This window comes from Vulpes vulpes, chromosome 7, assembly GCF_048418805.1.
Source record: "Vulpes vulpes isolate BD-2025 chromosome 7, VulVul3, whole genome shotgun sequence".
Classification (NCBI taxonomy): Eukaryota; Metazoa; Chordata; class Mammalia; order Carnivora; family Canidae; genus Vulpes; species Vulpes vulpes.
This window is the reverse complement of record NC_132786.1, coordinates 72,278,404-72,295,513: the sequence shown is the minus strand read 5'-3', so window position 1 is coordinate 72,295,513 and position 17,110 is coordinate 72,278,404. Positions and strand designations below refer to the sequence as shown.

At 44.3% G+C, this 17,110-nt stretch overlaps 1 protein-coding gene and 1 pseudogene across 21 annotated transcripts in view; both read left to right on the top strand.

Moving 5' to 3' along the window:
- Positions 1-15,056, top strand: part of NRF1 (nuclear respiratory factor 1) — a 135,054-nt gene extending 119,998 nt beyond the window's left edge. For 20 of the 21 annotated variants that reach the window (XM_072764076.1, XM_072764079.1, XM_072764071.1 and 17 more), the window contains one exon: positions 12,990-15,056. In XM_072764076.1, coding sequence (XP_072620177.1) covers positions 12,990-13,153 — 164 coding nt within the window. In that variant the 3' untranslated portion in view covers positions 13,154-15,056. The remainder of the gene's footprint in view (positions 1-12,989) is intronic. The other variant, XM_026010823.2, reaches the window with a different exon arrangement.
- On the top strand, positions 4,387-4,481 carry LOC112929011 (small nucleolar RNA U13; annotated as a pseudogene).
- Positions 15,057-17,110: the final 2,054 nt, after the last annotated feature.

Genomic DNA, 17,110 nt, shown 5'->3' with positions numbered 1-17,110 from the left:
CGCTCTCTGTCTCTCCTCTGTATTAAATAAATAAAATCTTAATAATAACAGTGCTCATTATATCACATGTGCTCCTTAATGCCTATCATCCAGTTACCCCCCCCCCCCTTCTTTTATTTAAAAATGTTAACGCTTTAGGGACACCTGGCTGGCTCAGTCGGTAGAGCATATGACTCTTGATCTCAGGGTTAGAAGTTTGAGCACCCCCCCCCAAAAAAAAAAGAAATTCGAGCCCCATGTTGGGTATAGAGATTACTTAAAAATAAAATCTTAAAAAAAAAAAAATCAATCCTTTACATATTGCTCATACTCTGTCTACTGGTACATAGACTTTAGGGACCTTGAGTGTCTTCCTTCTTCCCAGTGATTTCTTCTGCATTTTCCTAGGTATCTCCTGCCCTTCTCTGTACAGTCAAATCACATGTCCTCCTGAGCATAAACATGTCCCACAAACTTTAGCTGAACACTTTTCTCTCCTGCCATTTTCAGTTTAAAGCCCTATTGGGCAGATCAGCAGGCCTTGGAGTTAGCTTGTTCAACCCCACATTGGGAGCTCAGCCTGCGGGGTAATATACCACAGTGGTTCGTTTTGAAGCACAAAACCCTGACTTCATTGATGTTACTGGACACTCCAATAATTTCAAAAGCAAACTGTGAAATTGTATCTCCAAAATATGTTTTGAAGTAAACTTATTAATAAAGGAAAAATGAATTCATTTTTAACATTTGGTTTGTGGGATGTGGGCAAGAGAAATTGCCTGGTGGTCTGAAAAATCAGGCAAAGGACAGAATTTCTGCTATGAAAGTTATCACAGGAAGTGGTTTCTCCAAGACAGGGTTGACATCGTCTAGCAAGGGGGAAGAAAATCTTGTATGCCAAGAAGTGCCTGTTACACCAAGGCACCTAGGAGGCTGCTATCGGCTTCATGAGAATACTCAGTACGCCAGGTATAATACATATTTTCATCCATAAATCTCACAAATTCACCCAAAAGCCAGGGACTTAGAAAACACGGGAAAAAAAGATTAAATGTCCCAGAAGCAGCTAATATAACAGAATGACTGGGAGAGAAATACTTTTCTCTGTTTCCTCCTTGTTTTAGCATCAGGAGGGTTCCCTGGATCTCCTTGTCATTTGATATTGACATTCTTTTCATGACCTTCCCCTTCTTGCCCTGTGATTGTCCTCTTTCCAACTGGTCCTTGTTTGTTATTCTCGGCCTCTATCTGCCACCCGCCTCCTGGACTAGCTTCTTTCCCTGAGTTCCTTTCATGTTCTCCCATCTCTACACCAGTACATACCATGCCTAGTTTTCTTCCTTTAATAGTGGCTTGCCTTAGACATCAGTCCCTGGTGGAAATTCTTTTTCAAGTCTGCAAATAAGACTTTAAAGTACTTCCCTCCTGCCTGTCACCTCTTGACACACCTGAAGATAATGCTTGGTGGCTCTTCAAAAACTTCAGAACTGGCAGCCGCAGCCTTTCTGCCCATGGGCCCTGTCCCTGTGCTTTAATAAAACCACCTAAAAATAAAACAAAATAAAACACAAAAACTGCAGAACTTACTTAGGTAATATAATTCATGGCTTTATTTCTTATTTATTCCAGTCCTTTCCAATTGAAGTCTTCTGGTTCCCCATTTCAGCCGGCATTTTCCTGATACCTGTAGTCAGCTTTCACATCCCTAAACTACAGAAGGCATTATATTGTAATTTTTTCCTTTGGGTTTTAAGACTTCTTTCTCTTTGAGTGCCTGGGTGGCACAGTTGGTTGGGCAACCTACTCCTGATTTCAGCTTGGGTTGTGGTCTCAGGGTCATGGTATCAAGCCCCATGTCGGGTTCCACACTGAGTGTGGAGTCTGCTTAGGACTCTCTCCCTCTGCCCTTCCCCCTGCCTATGCTCTCTCCCTCTCCCTCCCTCTCTCTCCCTCTAAAATAAATAAATCAGTCTTTAAAAATGTTTTTTTATCTTCCAGAAAATGTTGTGTTTATTTGATAAATTTCTTTGTGTAGCTCTTTTTCTCTCACAACCATCAATATTTTTCTCCCAACTAAAGATATTTCCATGACCAACTTGGAAGGCCTTTGGGCTGAAAGATTCAGTTACAGCAAACAACAATTCCCAGAGGTTTCCCAGATTGTGAGGGCAAATGAAAGGCCCATTCTTCCTGAGGCTGTCTGTCCTGCTCTGTCTCGTCGCAGGGTGGAGTAGGGGGAGGGCAGTCTGGTTCTGGGTGACAGTGGCCAGGCCTGTAACTCTGTGCTCTGCTACACTTGAGCCTATGTCGTTATTATCTGGAGGGGCTTAGAAATTTATCAGAGTGATGATATCATATCCTACTGCCCCTGACCATATATTTAACATTCTCACTATTGACTAGCAGTTTCACCTGGATTATCTATTTACCAGTGCAGAGTCGGCAGTGATTCCATATATGTCACAGTGTAGCTCCAGTGCCAGTTCTGACCATCGCTGCATCTCAGAAAGGAAGCTGCACGCCAGTCCATCTGCCTTGATTTCATGGCTTTTATCTCTAATCTTTACATCTTTGGAGGCCTTTGGCGAATGATGTGCTTCCTGGCAGGAACAAATCACTGCTGAAAGGAGATCTGTGCCGTCTCTGCTTTCATTTCTGTTTCCTGAGAGCTTTAGTCTAACGTCTGTGGCCCCACCAGACTTCATCCAACCTCTTGTTCAAAGTCATCTTTGAAAAAAAACAAAGTCATCTTTGAAAAGTAGCTGACATTTATAGTATACCTACTATGTGCCAGGAACTATGCCAGACCTTGCCTAAGTCAGTACATCTAGTCCTCGACAGCCCTGTGAGATTAGTGACTGCTATTTTACAGTTGAGGAAAGTGAGGTTCATAAGCCATTCAGTGGCAGAGCCAGGAGTCACATGTAGTCTTTCTGACCAGCACTTTCATGGAAATAAAACAGCCTATTTTGGTATTAGCCAAACAGTATTTGGCTACCGTACCTTGAGTCTTGTGAAAATCCTGCTGCACTCAGGAGCAGAGTGAAAGGTTCCAAGGCCTTCTTCAGTCTGTGGAAGCCAAAGCTGATAGGAATGTAACCAAGTTTCTAAAAAGCATGAAGAACACTATTCTATAGTCATATTTCATTATTAAGCATCTACTATGTTCAAGCTGCTCAGTATTTAAAAACATAGTCCTGCCAATGGTCTAAGCAAGCAGATTATAGAGAGAACAATAACTACTTGGAAACAGGTTAGCACAGAGCTGGTGCCAAATGGTGGAGGGAGTAAAATCACAGGAAGGAAACCTGTGTGGGCTGTGCTATCTGGATGGACCCTGGGAAAGGTATGGAGACTGTTGGAAGAACGGGACTTGCATCAGCAGGAGATAGTGCTAAGCAGAGGGATCTATCTGAGCAGACGTATGTGGTGGCCAGGGTACAGTAAGGAGACGGGTACGGTTGTAATGAAGAGAGAATGTAGAGTATTTGTGGGAAAGGCTGATGTAATCCTTCAAACCAGCTGTTTGAACTTTATTTTTCCCATAGTAAACAGCCACCAAAAGTTAGGGTTTGTTTTGTTTTGTTTTTTGGTGGGACAGGATAGCCATTGCTAAATGTTACTTCAGGAAGATTTAGCTAACTGTGATATGTAGATGTATTCATCAAATCACAGAACACTTAAGGAGTTAGCCTGAAGGAAAGTAAATTAATTCCTCTAGGTAAATAAATTGCAAATATACATACACACGTACACATGTGTGTGTATTCCATTATACAGTAGGTAAGTGATGAAACTCATTACCTCAGGAGAGGTCAGGAATAGAGTAGATCAGCTCATGAATGATAAATTCAGAGTGTGCAAGGCTGTGACCCTAACCTTTAAAGTTACTCTTATTGGCGCCCATGGTCTACCACAAAGCCTCCCCTGGTGCCACCATCAGAGACAGACCACTATAAACTCATGGCCTCCTGTTTTGCAGAAAACAAGGCCAAGCCCTGTAACATGAGCAAATGGTCACTTATATTAGAAGACAAGACCAGGCTTATGAGTAGATGGCATTATCTGCCACCCGTATAATAACGATTTGAGAGGCTCGAAGACAAATGTCTGTCCAAAAGTATATTCCCCTGTCACTTATCATGCCTAAATCTTAAATCCCACTACTAGCAATAGATTAGAAAGTTGAATCTTGAAAGGCATTGGGCTGAGCAAACAGTTATGAGTCCCCTCATTACTGCACCTATAAAACTTTAAAGTATAAATATCCTCTTAAGAAGTCATATTCTTTGGTATTTATCATTGCATTTGTGAGAAATTGCAGTACATTTGGCATAATAGCAAAAGATTGGAAAGCCAAGGTGTGAGTCATCAGAGCACTAGTTAGTCAAAACCAAGCACCTCCAAATCCTTTTGTAGTTCATAAGTATGATGATTGGGTGTTCCTGTGGTTGTACCTCCCTCAAACCTTGTTACAATATTGCCACCTTACCCATCTGACATGAAAAAAAATTAAGCACCTTCATACAAATGAAATACTCTGCAGCCACTCTTTTCATACTTGTAAGTAAAGATCCTCCAAAAGCAAGGTGCAGAAGAGTATGAATGGTATGCATTGTTCAAATGGGGAAAAGACACACATTACCAAATGCACAGTCTCAGGGAGTCTACAGGCCAGCCACAAAACTGGCCATAGTAGTTAGCCTCTGGGAGGGAGACTGACTTTTTTCAACGCTATACCCTTTTTTGTACCTTTTTTTCCTATGCCCTCTGTGGGTTAGCTATTTTTTAAAATAAGTCTCTGTTGGGGATCCCTGGGTGGCGCAGTGGTTTGGCGCCTGCTTTTGGCCCAGGGCACGATCCTGGAGACCCGGGATTGAATCCCACATCGGGCTCCCAGTGCATGGAGCCTGCTTCTCCCTCTGCCTGTGTCTCTGCCTCTCTCTCTCTGTGTGTGTGTGACTATCATAAATAAATAAAGAAAAAAAAATATTTAAAAAAAAGTCTCTGTTAAAATAAGGATTCTTCTGAAGCGGGGGGAGCTTAAACAGCAGATGATCTACCTTGTGTGAAATAACATCCCTGGTGAGATGAGCAATCCCCTTTAAGAATGGATCCTGTGCAGGGGTCTCCTTGGAGAACTCTGAGTAGAAGCCTGGCCACATTGGGGGTCAGTGTCCCTGTGTGTCCTCGCTGAAAAGGTCATGTGACTTGAAGGGAGGCCTTTGAAGGATGCTGGGTGAGAAGCACGTGAGCCTAGCCCAGACATCTGAATTTTCAGTGGCTGACCTGATAACACATCATGTCATATGGAAGTTTTAGAAAATCCCTCTGGCTATAGTGGAGCAAGGGCTGAAGCAGGACGATTATGGAGGAAGATAAAATGTACTCATGGTGGGGCACCTGAGTGGATGTTAGTTGAATGTCCCCCTCTTTATATCAGCTCACGTCATGGTCTCAGGGTCGTGCTGGGCAGGGAGGCTGCTTAAGCTTCTCTCTCTCCCTCTGCTCCTCCCCACCACATGTGTTTGCTCTATTTCCCCCTTTATATATATAAAGAAAAAATACATTTTTTAAAAATGTAGTCCTAGCAAGAGAGGGTACGATTCTGTCCAGGGAGGCAGCAAAGAGAAGTGGCTGAATTCCAGGTTTATATTTGAAGGACGAGTTGAGAGGATTTGCTGCTGTATCATATGTAAAGTCAAAGATGACTGCAAAGTTTGGGCTGAGCACCTGGAGGGATATAATTGCCACTCATTGCACTGGGGAAAGACTGGGAGGAGTGTGTTTGACCATGTGGGCTCCAGTATGTGATTCCCAAGTGGGAGAGAAATAAGCAGGGGCAGGTCTCATTGTCTTTTACCGGGAAATGTGGTCCTGGAGCTAGCAGTCCCTCCTGAGATTTTAGTCTGACTGCTGTTGGACAAGGAAATTCTGGTGCTGGGACCTGAGGCAGCTTTGGCCTCTTCCCAGTTTGGCCAACTTTGTAAAACTTACCTGGAAGCCTGAGGGGAGAGGTAGCAATGAGCACAAAGAGGGTAGTCCTCCACCTTCTAGGTCCCTGCCAGCATGTTGTTCAATGTTAAGAGCAGTTGGGTGCATGGCAAGACTCCCATGGGGGTCAGGAGCCTGGACACCTGACTTTTTTTTTTTTTTTTTTTTTTTTTTTTTTTTGCCACTGAGAGGGATTTATTCTTCCATGAAATAAAACGATAGCGCTCTGAACTGTATTGAGAGCTGCAGTTCCATCCAAGATTTATGTCAAAATTTTTCTCTTCACTCAAAAACAAGACTCCAAGGAAAAAAAAATCGCTCAGGGAAAAAAATGGAAAGCCCTCCAAAATAATTTTGTTTAAATTTGGAAATAAAGGCAGATATTACCACTTTACACTGACAGGTGCCACACCATGGGCTCATCCACACAGGCTCCTCCTTACACAACACGGACCGCACTATAGTGATTTGGCACCCAGAGCTCTCCCTTGAAGGTACAGAAAGGCGCTCAGGATTTCCTCTGCTGAAGAGACTCAAAGGCTTTAATTTCAAGAAGCCTATGTTAACGACAAGCACACTCAGTCATCTTGGGGTGAAAATCACTCTGTCTTGTTCTGTGTTTACTTTTTTTAATAAACTTTTTACTTTTGAGTTTAGAGTGAATGCTAAGGTTTCTTATGGCTTTGAAATATTGGGGTTCTGGAGACTGGGGTACTAAATCTTCAGGACTTTATAAGTATGTGCCTTTAGGATAAGTCCCTGGTTCTGCCAAAGGAACTTGCCTATCATTTGTGAAAGGGAGGAACACCTGCCCAGCCTGCTTCTCTAGGGTCTTAGCAAAAATCAGATGATACACAGTGGATGTAAGAGGGCTTTGAGGGCAGCCCCAGTGGCTCAGCGGTTTAGCGCCGCCTTCAGCCCAGGGCCTGATCCTGGAGACCCAGGATCGAGTCCCACATCAGGCTCCCTGCATGGAGCCTGCTTCTCCCTCTGCCTGTGTCTCTGCCTCTCTCTCTCACTATGTCTCTCATGCATAAATAAAAGTCTTAAAAAAAAAAAAAAAACAGGGCTTTGAAAAGTGCTATACAAATGCCAAGAGACTTACTGCTAGGATTGAACAGGATCTCTCAGAAAAATAAAAGAGAACTTCCAACCTTTAAAGTAGAATGTGAAGGGCTTCCTGTTGCTTAATCGAAATGACCCAGAATACAAACTGAGATTAACATACACGTTCTAGATTAGGGCTAATCAGGGCTGGCTGAGCAGATGCAGGGACAATCCCAGCCTGATTACTGTACCTCAGCATTTAATCATCTCTCTTCCAAGGGCAGCCACAGACGTAGTGCGCTGGTTTGCAAGCCTCTGGGCCCTCCCCCGCCCCTCCATGGACAGGAGGGCTGCTGGGTCAGAGCTGCTGAGACGATTTAATCTAATCCCGTGCCGAAATGGCTGTGTGTGTGTGTGTGAGAGAGAGAGAGAGAGAGAGATTCTGAAATTCTCAAATCCCCACGGTAGGATGGTAATGTGGTGATTTAAGGTGGAGGTAGATTGAAACCACATGCAGAAAATAACGGCATTGGGATTTTGAGGCATTTGGAGTTATGAAATGGCTGTGTATGTGGAATTTTGCCCTCCGAAAAGCATTTCAGAGATGCAGTTGCTGTCACCATTCACTCTCGAGACAGCTTTGTGTTGGAGTCACTTCATCACCCAGTTTTGGAGGCCAAATTTATTCGTTCCCTGATCGTGAGGTGAAATAAGATGAAATCTTTAAAAGTGGTTTTCTTTGGATGAGTCCTGAACAGAGTAGTTTTTATGTGAGTATTGTCTGGATGGGGAGCTCCCACTCTAAAATGCCTCATCACCCTAAGACTGTGCCATTTCAGTCACCCTGTCTCCGGGTGGGACACCTGTGCAACCTCAGAAGGCAGGTTTCATCCGTGAGTGCAGAAATCTTTTGGAGGACTGATTGCTGAGGACTCAAAGATGGACACTCCGTCCCTCCCTGGAGGAATTGATAGTCCTCCCAAAGACATGCAAACAGTGATGGTGGATGTAACCACTGCCTCCATGGAGGCCAGTGCAAAGTGCTTGTGACCTCCAGAGAAGAGGGGCTAGGGCCAGGGAGGAGAGACTGCAGCTGACTGTGGAAGGAAGAATAGGAGCCCATTGAAGGCACAAGTCCAGGCCTATCATTGCAGGCACAAGTCATGGTTGAATGCAGGTCATGGAGACTCAGTCAAGTTCACCAGATCAGAGTGTAAAACAGGTGGGGGTTCGTGGTCACTAGGCTAAACTGAACAACATGGGATGAAGATGAAATGAAGGGTTTAAATCCTGCAAGGTTTGGACCTAATATCCCTGGGCCACTGAAGAATTATAGAAGGCAACAAGATCAGTTTGCATTCAGAGGATTGTTCTGGTTATAGCAGTGGCAGCCAATATATATTTCTGCAGTTTGCCCCTTCCTCCATTTTACCCTGGAGCAAATCTCCCACAATACTAAAACTTTTAACAACAGTGTTGGTGTGGATCCACATAATAGGGAAATGAAAACATACCATAAACCAGAGATGTAACTATGACAATTCCTTCAGTCTCCACCCACACCCGTCCTCTGCCCCCTGTCTCAGGGTGGTTGTTCACAGTGAGGAAGTATCTCTGCTCACAGTGGTCCCTGTTTTTATAAAGTATGCAACTTGTTCCCTTAGTTTGGAGCTTTGGGAACTGAATCAAGCTCAGAAGCAAAAGTAAAGAAGTGAGACTGATCTTTGCTTCTAGTTTTAGTTGCTCTGTGCCAGCACGTGGCTTCTTTGCGGGATGACATAGGTGCCCTAGTTTTGTCAGTGGGCAAAACAAAAAACACAGAAAAGTGTGTTACTTTGTTAATTTTACCTCGTCCCTTGTGACCAGTAGAGAGGACGAAAGTGATGATGATCATGAATACACTGGGGTGATGGAAGCAGTCGTATGGTCTTCATATATACTCGGGAGTCTAGAGGCCAGGGAGTAGGGGCCCAGCTGCACATTGCCAAGGCCAGTAATAGACTCCTGTGGCCTCCTGCTCTTCTGGCACATCTTGTACCTCACACTGTGGGAAACAACATGAACTAGAGCCAAGCCTGGCCTTGAAGTAACCCTCTGTCAGACAGGAAGGCCTATCCACACGCATTTTTACCGGCCATGCCAGTGCTGAGAATCTAGCAGAGGCAACTCTCAGCATTGATGGGGGTTGGAATATGGCCAAGAGGACGTCCAACTGAACCCAGTTTTTTGTTTTAATTTCATGTCCATTATATTTGTTTTTGAATTTCATTTTTGTTTTATTTATTTGCCAGTTTTTAGAGGGGAAGGAGTGGGGAGTATGGAACTTCCCAGTAGTGAACAGTGTGAGCACAGGCCCAGAGGAAGGCATGTGACCACTGTGTTGGGAGATGAGAGGAGCCAGGGTGGTGTCCTGAGCACAGAATACCTGTGGTGAGGGAGGGAGGTGAGACTACAGAGCTAGACCAGAGAAGAGCATAAGATGTCTTGAATACAACATCAAACAGGAACTTTTATATATATATATATAGGCTTTGAGAACTTCTTTAACGTGGAATTTGAAAAGTTTGAGATGGAGGATTTAATGTGGTATAGAAAGATCTCTCAGGTGGCAGGGAGGAGTGAGCTGAAAGAGGCTTGGTTAGAGACATTTAAGAGCCATATGCAAAGTCTAGATGAGGGAAATGGAACCCAGGTGCCCAAAACACCTTTTTTTTTTTTTTAATTAGTTATTTTAGGTGCCTGGCTGGCTCAGTTGGTTAAATGTCTGCCTTTGGCTCAGGTCATGATCCCAGTATCCTGGGATCAAGCCCCACATTGGGCTCCCTGCTTAATGGGAAGCCTGCTTCTCTCTCTCCCTCTGCCTGCCGCTCCCCCTGCTTGTGCTGTCATATGAATAAATAAAATCATTTTTAAAAAATAATAAATAAAATGTTTATTTTCAACAAAATGATATATGGCTTTAAATGTCAAAAAGGACTAAAAGGACTTTTTTTAAAAAGACTATACCTTAGAGGCAGCACTTCATGCTCTTTCTGGTGTATATCTTTACTCCTCTAAAAGTCTTAAGTCATTATTTCTTGAGCTGAAGCAGTTTTGCAATTTCTTCATAACCCACATTGTATGTTTATATTATTATAACTACATTAAAACTGTTCATTCCAGGGGCACCTGGGTGGCTCAGTGGGTTAAGCATCTGTTTTCAGCTCAGGTCATGATGCTGAGGCCCTGGGATCATGCTCTTTGTCGAGCTCCCTGCGCAGCAAGAAGTCTGCTTCTCTCTCCCTCTCCCTGTGTACTCTCTCTCTCTCTCAAATAAATAAAATCTTAAAAAAAAAAAAAAAAAAAAAAAAAAAACCCTTACTCCTAAGGTAAGTATATTACCATGGTTACTACTTGCTTTTTCCCTTCTATTTTTTTGGTAGTAATGACCAGTTCTGCCCATTTCTGGAAAACCCCTCAGTACCCATGCCCGTGTTGTCCTGCAAGTCTTTCCTCTCTGTGCTCTCAGACCTGCTGCCCAGCTCTGGCTCAGGGCCCCTCAGCCTGCCCCAGAGCTCTTCATAATGTGTTCTCTGTCCCCTTGATCCCATGGGCACTTTTTAGTTTTCTCTCTCGTTGCTGTGGAGCACATCCTTCAGAACTTCGTGAGAAAGCATGCATGGGTAGCCAACTTTTCGACCCCTTACAGTTCTGAAGACGCCTTTCTTCTGCCTTCACACTCAGTTGATAGGGGTATCATTTAATGGGCCAGAAACAGTTCTAGCCGGAAAGCGCTTTCTCTCAGACACATGAAGGCATTTGCTCCTTCATCTCCTAGCTTCCAGGCTTGCTTTTGGGAAGTCCCAAAATATTCTGATTCCCAGTTCTTTGTATATGACTTTTCTTTCTTTCTGTAAGCTTTCAGGATCATTGCTTTATCCCTGGTGTTCTAAAATTTTGCAAAGATGTGCATTAGTACCTCAATCTTTTGTTATCTTGTCTGCTGGGCATCTAATCGGCCTTTTCAATGTGAAACTCGTATTTTTCAGTTCTAGAAATTTATTTACAATGTGTCTGATAATTTCCTACCTTCTGGGTTTGTTTGTTTTTTTTTAACTGTCTCTGGAATTCCATCTTATCAGAGGCTGGACCCCTTCAGTTTCATATTTTTCTCTCCTTTCCATCTTTTATTTTTATTTTATTTTTATTTTTTTATTTTTTTTTTTATATTTATTTGTGATAGAGAGAGAGAGAGAGAGGCAGAGACACAGGCAGAGGGAGAAGCAGGCTCCATGCACCGGGAGCCCGACGTGGGATTCGATCCCGGGTCTCCAGGATCGCTCCCCGGGCCAAAGGCAGGCGCCAAACCGCTGCGCCACCCAGGGATCCCTCCTTTCCATCTTTTAATCTTTTCTACTCTCTGAGAAGTTTCCTTGACTTTATCTTCTGCTTTCTTTGGAAAATATTTCATCTCTTAGATTTTTTTTATTTTAAAACTTTTTCTCATATTTCTTTATAAGAAAAGCATCCGATTTTTATGATATAAATATCTTCTCTGAAAAAAAAATAAAAATAAATAAATATCTTCTCTGAGAATATTTGAGTTCGGAGGCTTTGCTTTCTTCTCTCCCCACATTGTCTGCAACCTTGTATTCCTGAAGAGTGAGAGCGAGTTGTCAGGGAGTGTGCAGGGCAGAGTAGATGGTCTGTAAGCCCCGGAGGTTAAGTGCCAGCACAGCAGGCCAGAGTTTTCAGTGTCTTTCCCCCACCTCCCCACTCAGCAGGTATCCCTGTGGTCATTCCCTGGCCTCTTCAGGTCACCTTCTCAATAGAGCTCAATGGAGTTCTTCAGTAGGACAGCTTCAGATGTCCTGTCAATAAAGGTCAGGGTGTCTGGGTGTTGGGATGGGTGAGAGCTGCTGGTCCAGGAAATTCCTTTTTACCAATTCCTGTTTTCTTTCATCTCTTTCTACAGTAGTGAGGCCTATATATCCTGCGCCCTCCGTGAACACAGGACTTGCTGCTTTTAGTTCTCTTATAAGTCAGAACCACTTTACATTTGCTTTTCATTTTCCATAGCAAATTGACACCCCTCACTTATATCCTTCCCCTGTACCTCATTATAATTTTAGTTTCAAGAGGAAGAGGAGCTTCCTCTTATGCATTTCTTCTATCTCATTTAACTGGAAATCTTTTTTTTATTTTTTCTTTAACCTGTCATATAAAGCTATCAACTTTTCTTTCTTAGGAAGGACTGCCCTTTTCTGAGATGATGTGCTTCCTCCTTTCTTTGTGCTAAACCACCCTTTCTACTCTGAAAGTGATATTAGGAGACAGTTGGGTCTTTTTATTTTAAGTTGACCCCAAAATGTATTTTTAAATTTTACTGGTCTGTGGATCTAAAATCAAGAAAACAATACCCTAGCCATTTTTTTTTTTGAGAGTTGGGGGAGGAGAGGAAGAATCTTAAGCAGGCTCCATAGGCGCCTGACCTGAGGCTCGATCTCAGAACTCTGAGATCATGACCTGAGCCAAATTCAAGAGTTGGACATTTAACTGACCAGGCCACCCAGGAGCTGAGAGAAACTTGAGCATAGGCAGGCAGACAATTGAAGTCAGTAGCAGAACATCAAAGAAGACTAATGGCAGCCTTCCCCAGTGGGAGGAGGCAGTCAGAAGGGTCGAGCTGGGGAGGAGGGTTCACACCTGACCAGCCTTCCTTCCTAAAATTAGAGGTAGGCAGGCTCATCTTCTGGCAAGTTGGGGAGGCCCTGCCCTGGGGCACGTTTCCATAGTTTCTTGAAAGTTTCTTTCCTGAAGGTCTGTTTTAAAGAATGAAACTAGGTGAGAAGAGGGATGTATTTGTGCCTGGACAGTCGGTGTGCGATTACACGAGGCTGACAGTGGCATTCTGAAGGGCTGGGGCTGGGCACCCTATCCAGCCGGCATCTGGGAAGCTGAGTCCAACGGTGTCCCCTTTGTCTCTGCAGGACTGGTCCAGATCCCTGTGAGCATGTACCAGACTGTGGTGACCAGCCTCGCCCAGGGCAACGGGCCCGTGCAGGTGGCCATGGCTCCTGTGACCACCCGGATATCGGACAGCACAGTTACCATGGACGGCCAGGCTGTGGAGGTGGTGACATTGGAACAGTGACATGCAGCCATACCACCGCATTGTTTTCTAATCTACTTCAAAATTTTTTACACGTTTGCAGAGGTGCAATCAAATGGAATTAAGTCTCTCGACTTTGGAAGAAAAGTTTTGTTAACCTTTTTTTTAAAAAGGAAGAAAGGCAGTGGGTTTTGGAATTGCATTTTTTAAAGCACCACTCTTGATTTTCTGGGATTGGTGGAATAAGATACCATGTTGTCCATTTCACTGTCCCGAAAAAGCCAAATTATGGCAGGACTTCTTTCTGCAGAAACATGTGTGTATACTTACGTGTGTGTATGTGTGAGTGTGAATATATGTATATGTGTACATATGGATATACACATTTACATATATATAAAGTATATATATATGTATGTATGTATGTATGTGTGTGTGTGTATATATATATATATGTATATATATATATATATATATGAAACCCGCATGGAATTATCTGTATGAAATCAAGGTGAGCTGTGGAAAAAAAATAATTCACCCAGTTTAGTGGGTGTAGGGTACGTGGCCAGACACAGTCACCCGGTTTTTGTTCATACCAGGGTCATGCGTTGAGCTACTGACAAACTCAGGCGGAGGTGACCATGCCCTTCACCAAAGCTGCCTCCCAGTGGCCACCCAGAGCTCTCCCTGCTGGACTCACCTGAGGAAGGAGGTTCCAGAATGGGGCAGGGTCCAGAAGTTGTGTTTGCAAGGTCCAAGGGCCTCGCGGTCTGGCAGCTGAGAGTTCCTCGGGCTGGCCCAGGTGCTGACCTTGCCATAGGCAGGTGAATGTCCTTAAAGCCCCCAGCAGGAACAAGAGGGTTTTCCTCAGCCTCCCATCTCTTCCCCTTCCCAGGAAGCCTTCTTGATCTCACGACTCTTAAGAGGTTGCTTTGGTTTTAAGGTCAGTCCTGAATTGGTCATGTATATGAACTGAAGGTAACAGAAGTATTAAGAGTTTGAGGAGCACGTGCGTGTTAAGTGTGCTTGTGGGCGTGTGCTTGGAGGGGAGAGAGTGGGAGGGGGAGGGGAGGGGCGGGAAGGGGAAAGGAAGGAGGGAGAGAAAGATCTTCAAAGACCAGGGCACACCAATGGGAGCAATTTTTTTTCCTTTCCAGTAACTTTCTGTAGCTTCACAGAGGAGACTGGAACAGACAGGAGCGCCTGGCTTGAGGAAGGTTGCTCTTCATCCTGCGGGGGGGCTTTGGAAGAGAAAGGGACCTGGGTGTTTCCGGCACCCCTGGAGCAGGCCCTGTTTCAGAAGGGACACGGCAGTCTTCCCAGGTTGCAGCCTGGTGCGCCGGCCCCACGGCTTCCTCCTCACGGGCGTTGACTGGTCTGGGTGTTCTCTGTGAAATCCTGTGATTTCTCAGCTGCAAGCCCTGAGTCTCCAGTGGCTAAATTCACCTGACTTCTCGACAGGCCAAATCTCTGCTCCTTGAGTACAGGGACAACTCTTCCTCCCTCCTCCCGGGCCCCCACGTGTGATAGTGTATTTAATGTGTTTTTTTTTATGCGACATTAAAAGATCCTTCACGTCTTGCTCAGCCTTTGAGAAAAGTTTCAAATTCTTGTATTTGCTTGTTTTATATAAAACTATCTAATGTTCTTTGTATGTTTTTTTCTGTACGTAATAGGGGGAGGGAAGGGAAATTTACATATAAACAGTCCTAGTTCTACAACTTGTTATTTTTTTAATTATTATTTTTTATCGTCATTGTGAAGCTGTTCAGGGGCTTTAAAGTCCGTGTTCCTTTGTGGTGAAATAACCTCCTAATAGTTTGAGAAGTTGCCAAGAAGAAGAAGAGAAGCAAAACCCAAGTAGCAGAGCATGGATTCTGTGTTGTTTTCCATTCTGTCTATTACTGCCTCATTCAATAAATAGTTTAAAATGTGGCAACAGGAAGTGGAACTGTTCATCTCTATAGGAGCACTTGGCCCCTTGGAAGTCTTTTGGGGTGGCTTGTTCTGCTTTGTGAAAGATGCTCGTCCTCAAGCTTGGTGGTCTTTGAATGGCACTCCGTGATGCTCTGGAACCCAGTGAGGATAGTGAGCGGAAGGACTGGGTCAGGGCCTCCAGGCCAGCACCCGCCTCCAGAGCAGTTCCATTGAATTAGTTTTATAAACTGTCCTGGCAGTGCAGGGGCAGGTGAGGGGCTGGAATTTAATTTGAAAATTTCTAAAGATGGTTTGAAAACTCTACTCTGGAGTTCTTTCTTCAGGTGTTGCATTCCACATTAAAAATCAGGATGGGTGATGGTGCCTGCCCATCAGGGTTCCTTCCATGTGAATATTGTTCGATACTGCAGTGGATTATCCTTGACACAGAGGCCTCAAGCCAGTAACTGTTTCCTTAAGTCCTCGCTTCTTGGCTCATTGCTTTCATGTGGCAGCTGCCATCTTTCCAGCTGCACGCCCTGTCACACCCCCGGCTGTGGGCCCTTCATAACCCCCCCCCATAACCTTGCACCTCCGTGTTTGTGCCCACTCTGTGCCTTGGCCTAGAATGATTCCCTCCACTACCTTCTTTGTTATTGGATGCTTCCTGGGTCAGTTTCCTGGTGATAATGATTAAAATAGTGGAATAAAGAAGACCAGAGGGAGGGTGGCTCAGCGGTTTAGCACCTGCCTTTGGGCCAGGGCACTATCCTGGAGACCCGGGATCGAGTCCCATGTCAGGCTCCCTGCATGGAGCCTGCTTCTCCCTCTGCCTGTGTCTCTGCCTCTGTGTCTATGATGAATAAATAAAATCTTAAAAAAAAAAAAAAAAAAAAAAAAAAGACCAGAGGGGTTTTCCTTGATGACTGACAGTGGCTCAATAAAGCTAGTGCCAGCTCTCCCCCTCTCCCCCTTCTTTTTATTTTTATTTTTTATTTTTTATTTTTTTTTTTAGCTCTCCCCCTTCTTGAACAAATAGCATACTCTTGCCTATTTTCACTAGAGGGTGAATGGAAAAAGGACTGATTATGGCCATATCAACTGAACATCACTGCCATTGGCCACCTAGGAGCATCTGGGTTATCTGGAGTACTTCCTTATGGGGCCAGCCTCTCTCTGGAGGTGACTTACTGTACAGTATATTCTCTTGGCCTGGCAAGCCCCAGGTGCTGCCTTTTGAGCAAGCATGTTGAAAACTTTCTTTGGTGGGGCTCATGGAGACTTGCTTCTATTACTGCCTGAGTCAGCAGCAGCAGCTGCTGCAGGAACCAGGTAGGTAAAATCGCCAAGTGCAGTGGAAGTAGCTCGGGTGGGAGAAGAAGGGAAGCATAGAGGCAGACAGGGTAGAGAGAATCTTCTAAAGGGAGCAGCCTCTCCTGAGTGTCCACAGATTACCAGCAAGTAGGAGGAATATGGGCCCTAGAGCCCCATCTCCGTAACTTTTCAGAGAAGATGGGGAGTTCAGATTTGTGAACATATCTCCTGATTTCAACAACAAATCAAAAGTCCTAAAAAACAAAAAACAAAACAAAACAAAACAAAAAAAAACTTTACATACCCTGCAGGGGCTAAAAAAAAAAAAAAAAAAAAAAAACATCTGTATACCAGATCTGGCTCATGCGTCAGTTTTGATTAACTTGGTGTGATAGTCTGCCATGTGTCAGACGCATACAGCCCGGCAGGTGCCCATGGGCAGCAAGATGAGACATTCGTATGAGCAGATCATTGCAGCCCAGGGTGATAAGGTGCCATCTGGATGGAGGGCTGTAGCAGAACGAGTTCTGTTATCTCCTTTTATCTCCTTAAGGATCCTCTGCATTAAGTAGTTTATCATCCAGGCCGCAAAGATCCGGTGCTCACAGAAACTGAGACTGGGCCAGGAATTCTTGGCTCTGAGTCCTACATTTGAGAAGTTACTGGCGATGCTGGTGACCGCTGGAGTTGTCTAAACTCAGATGAGTGAGCTGAGGAGAACCAGAAGGGCAGGGAAGAGAAGGGCTGCCCACCCTAAAAGCTCAGGCT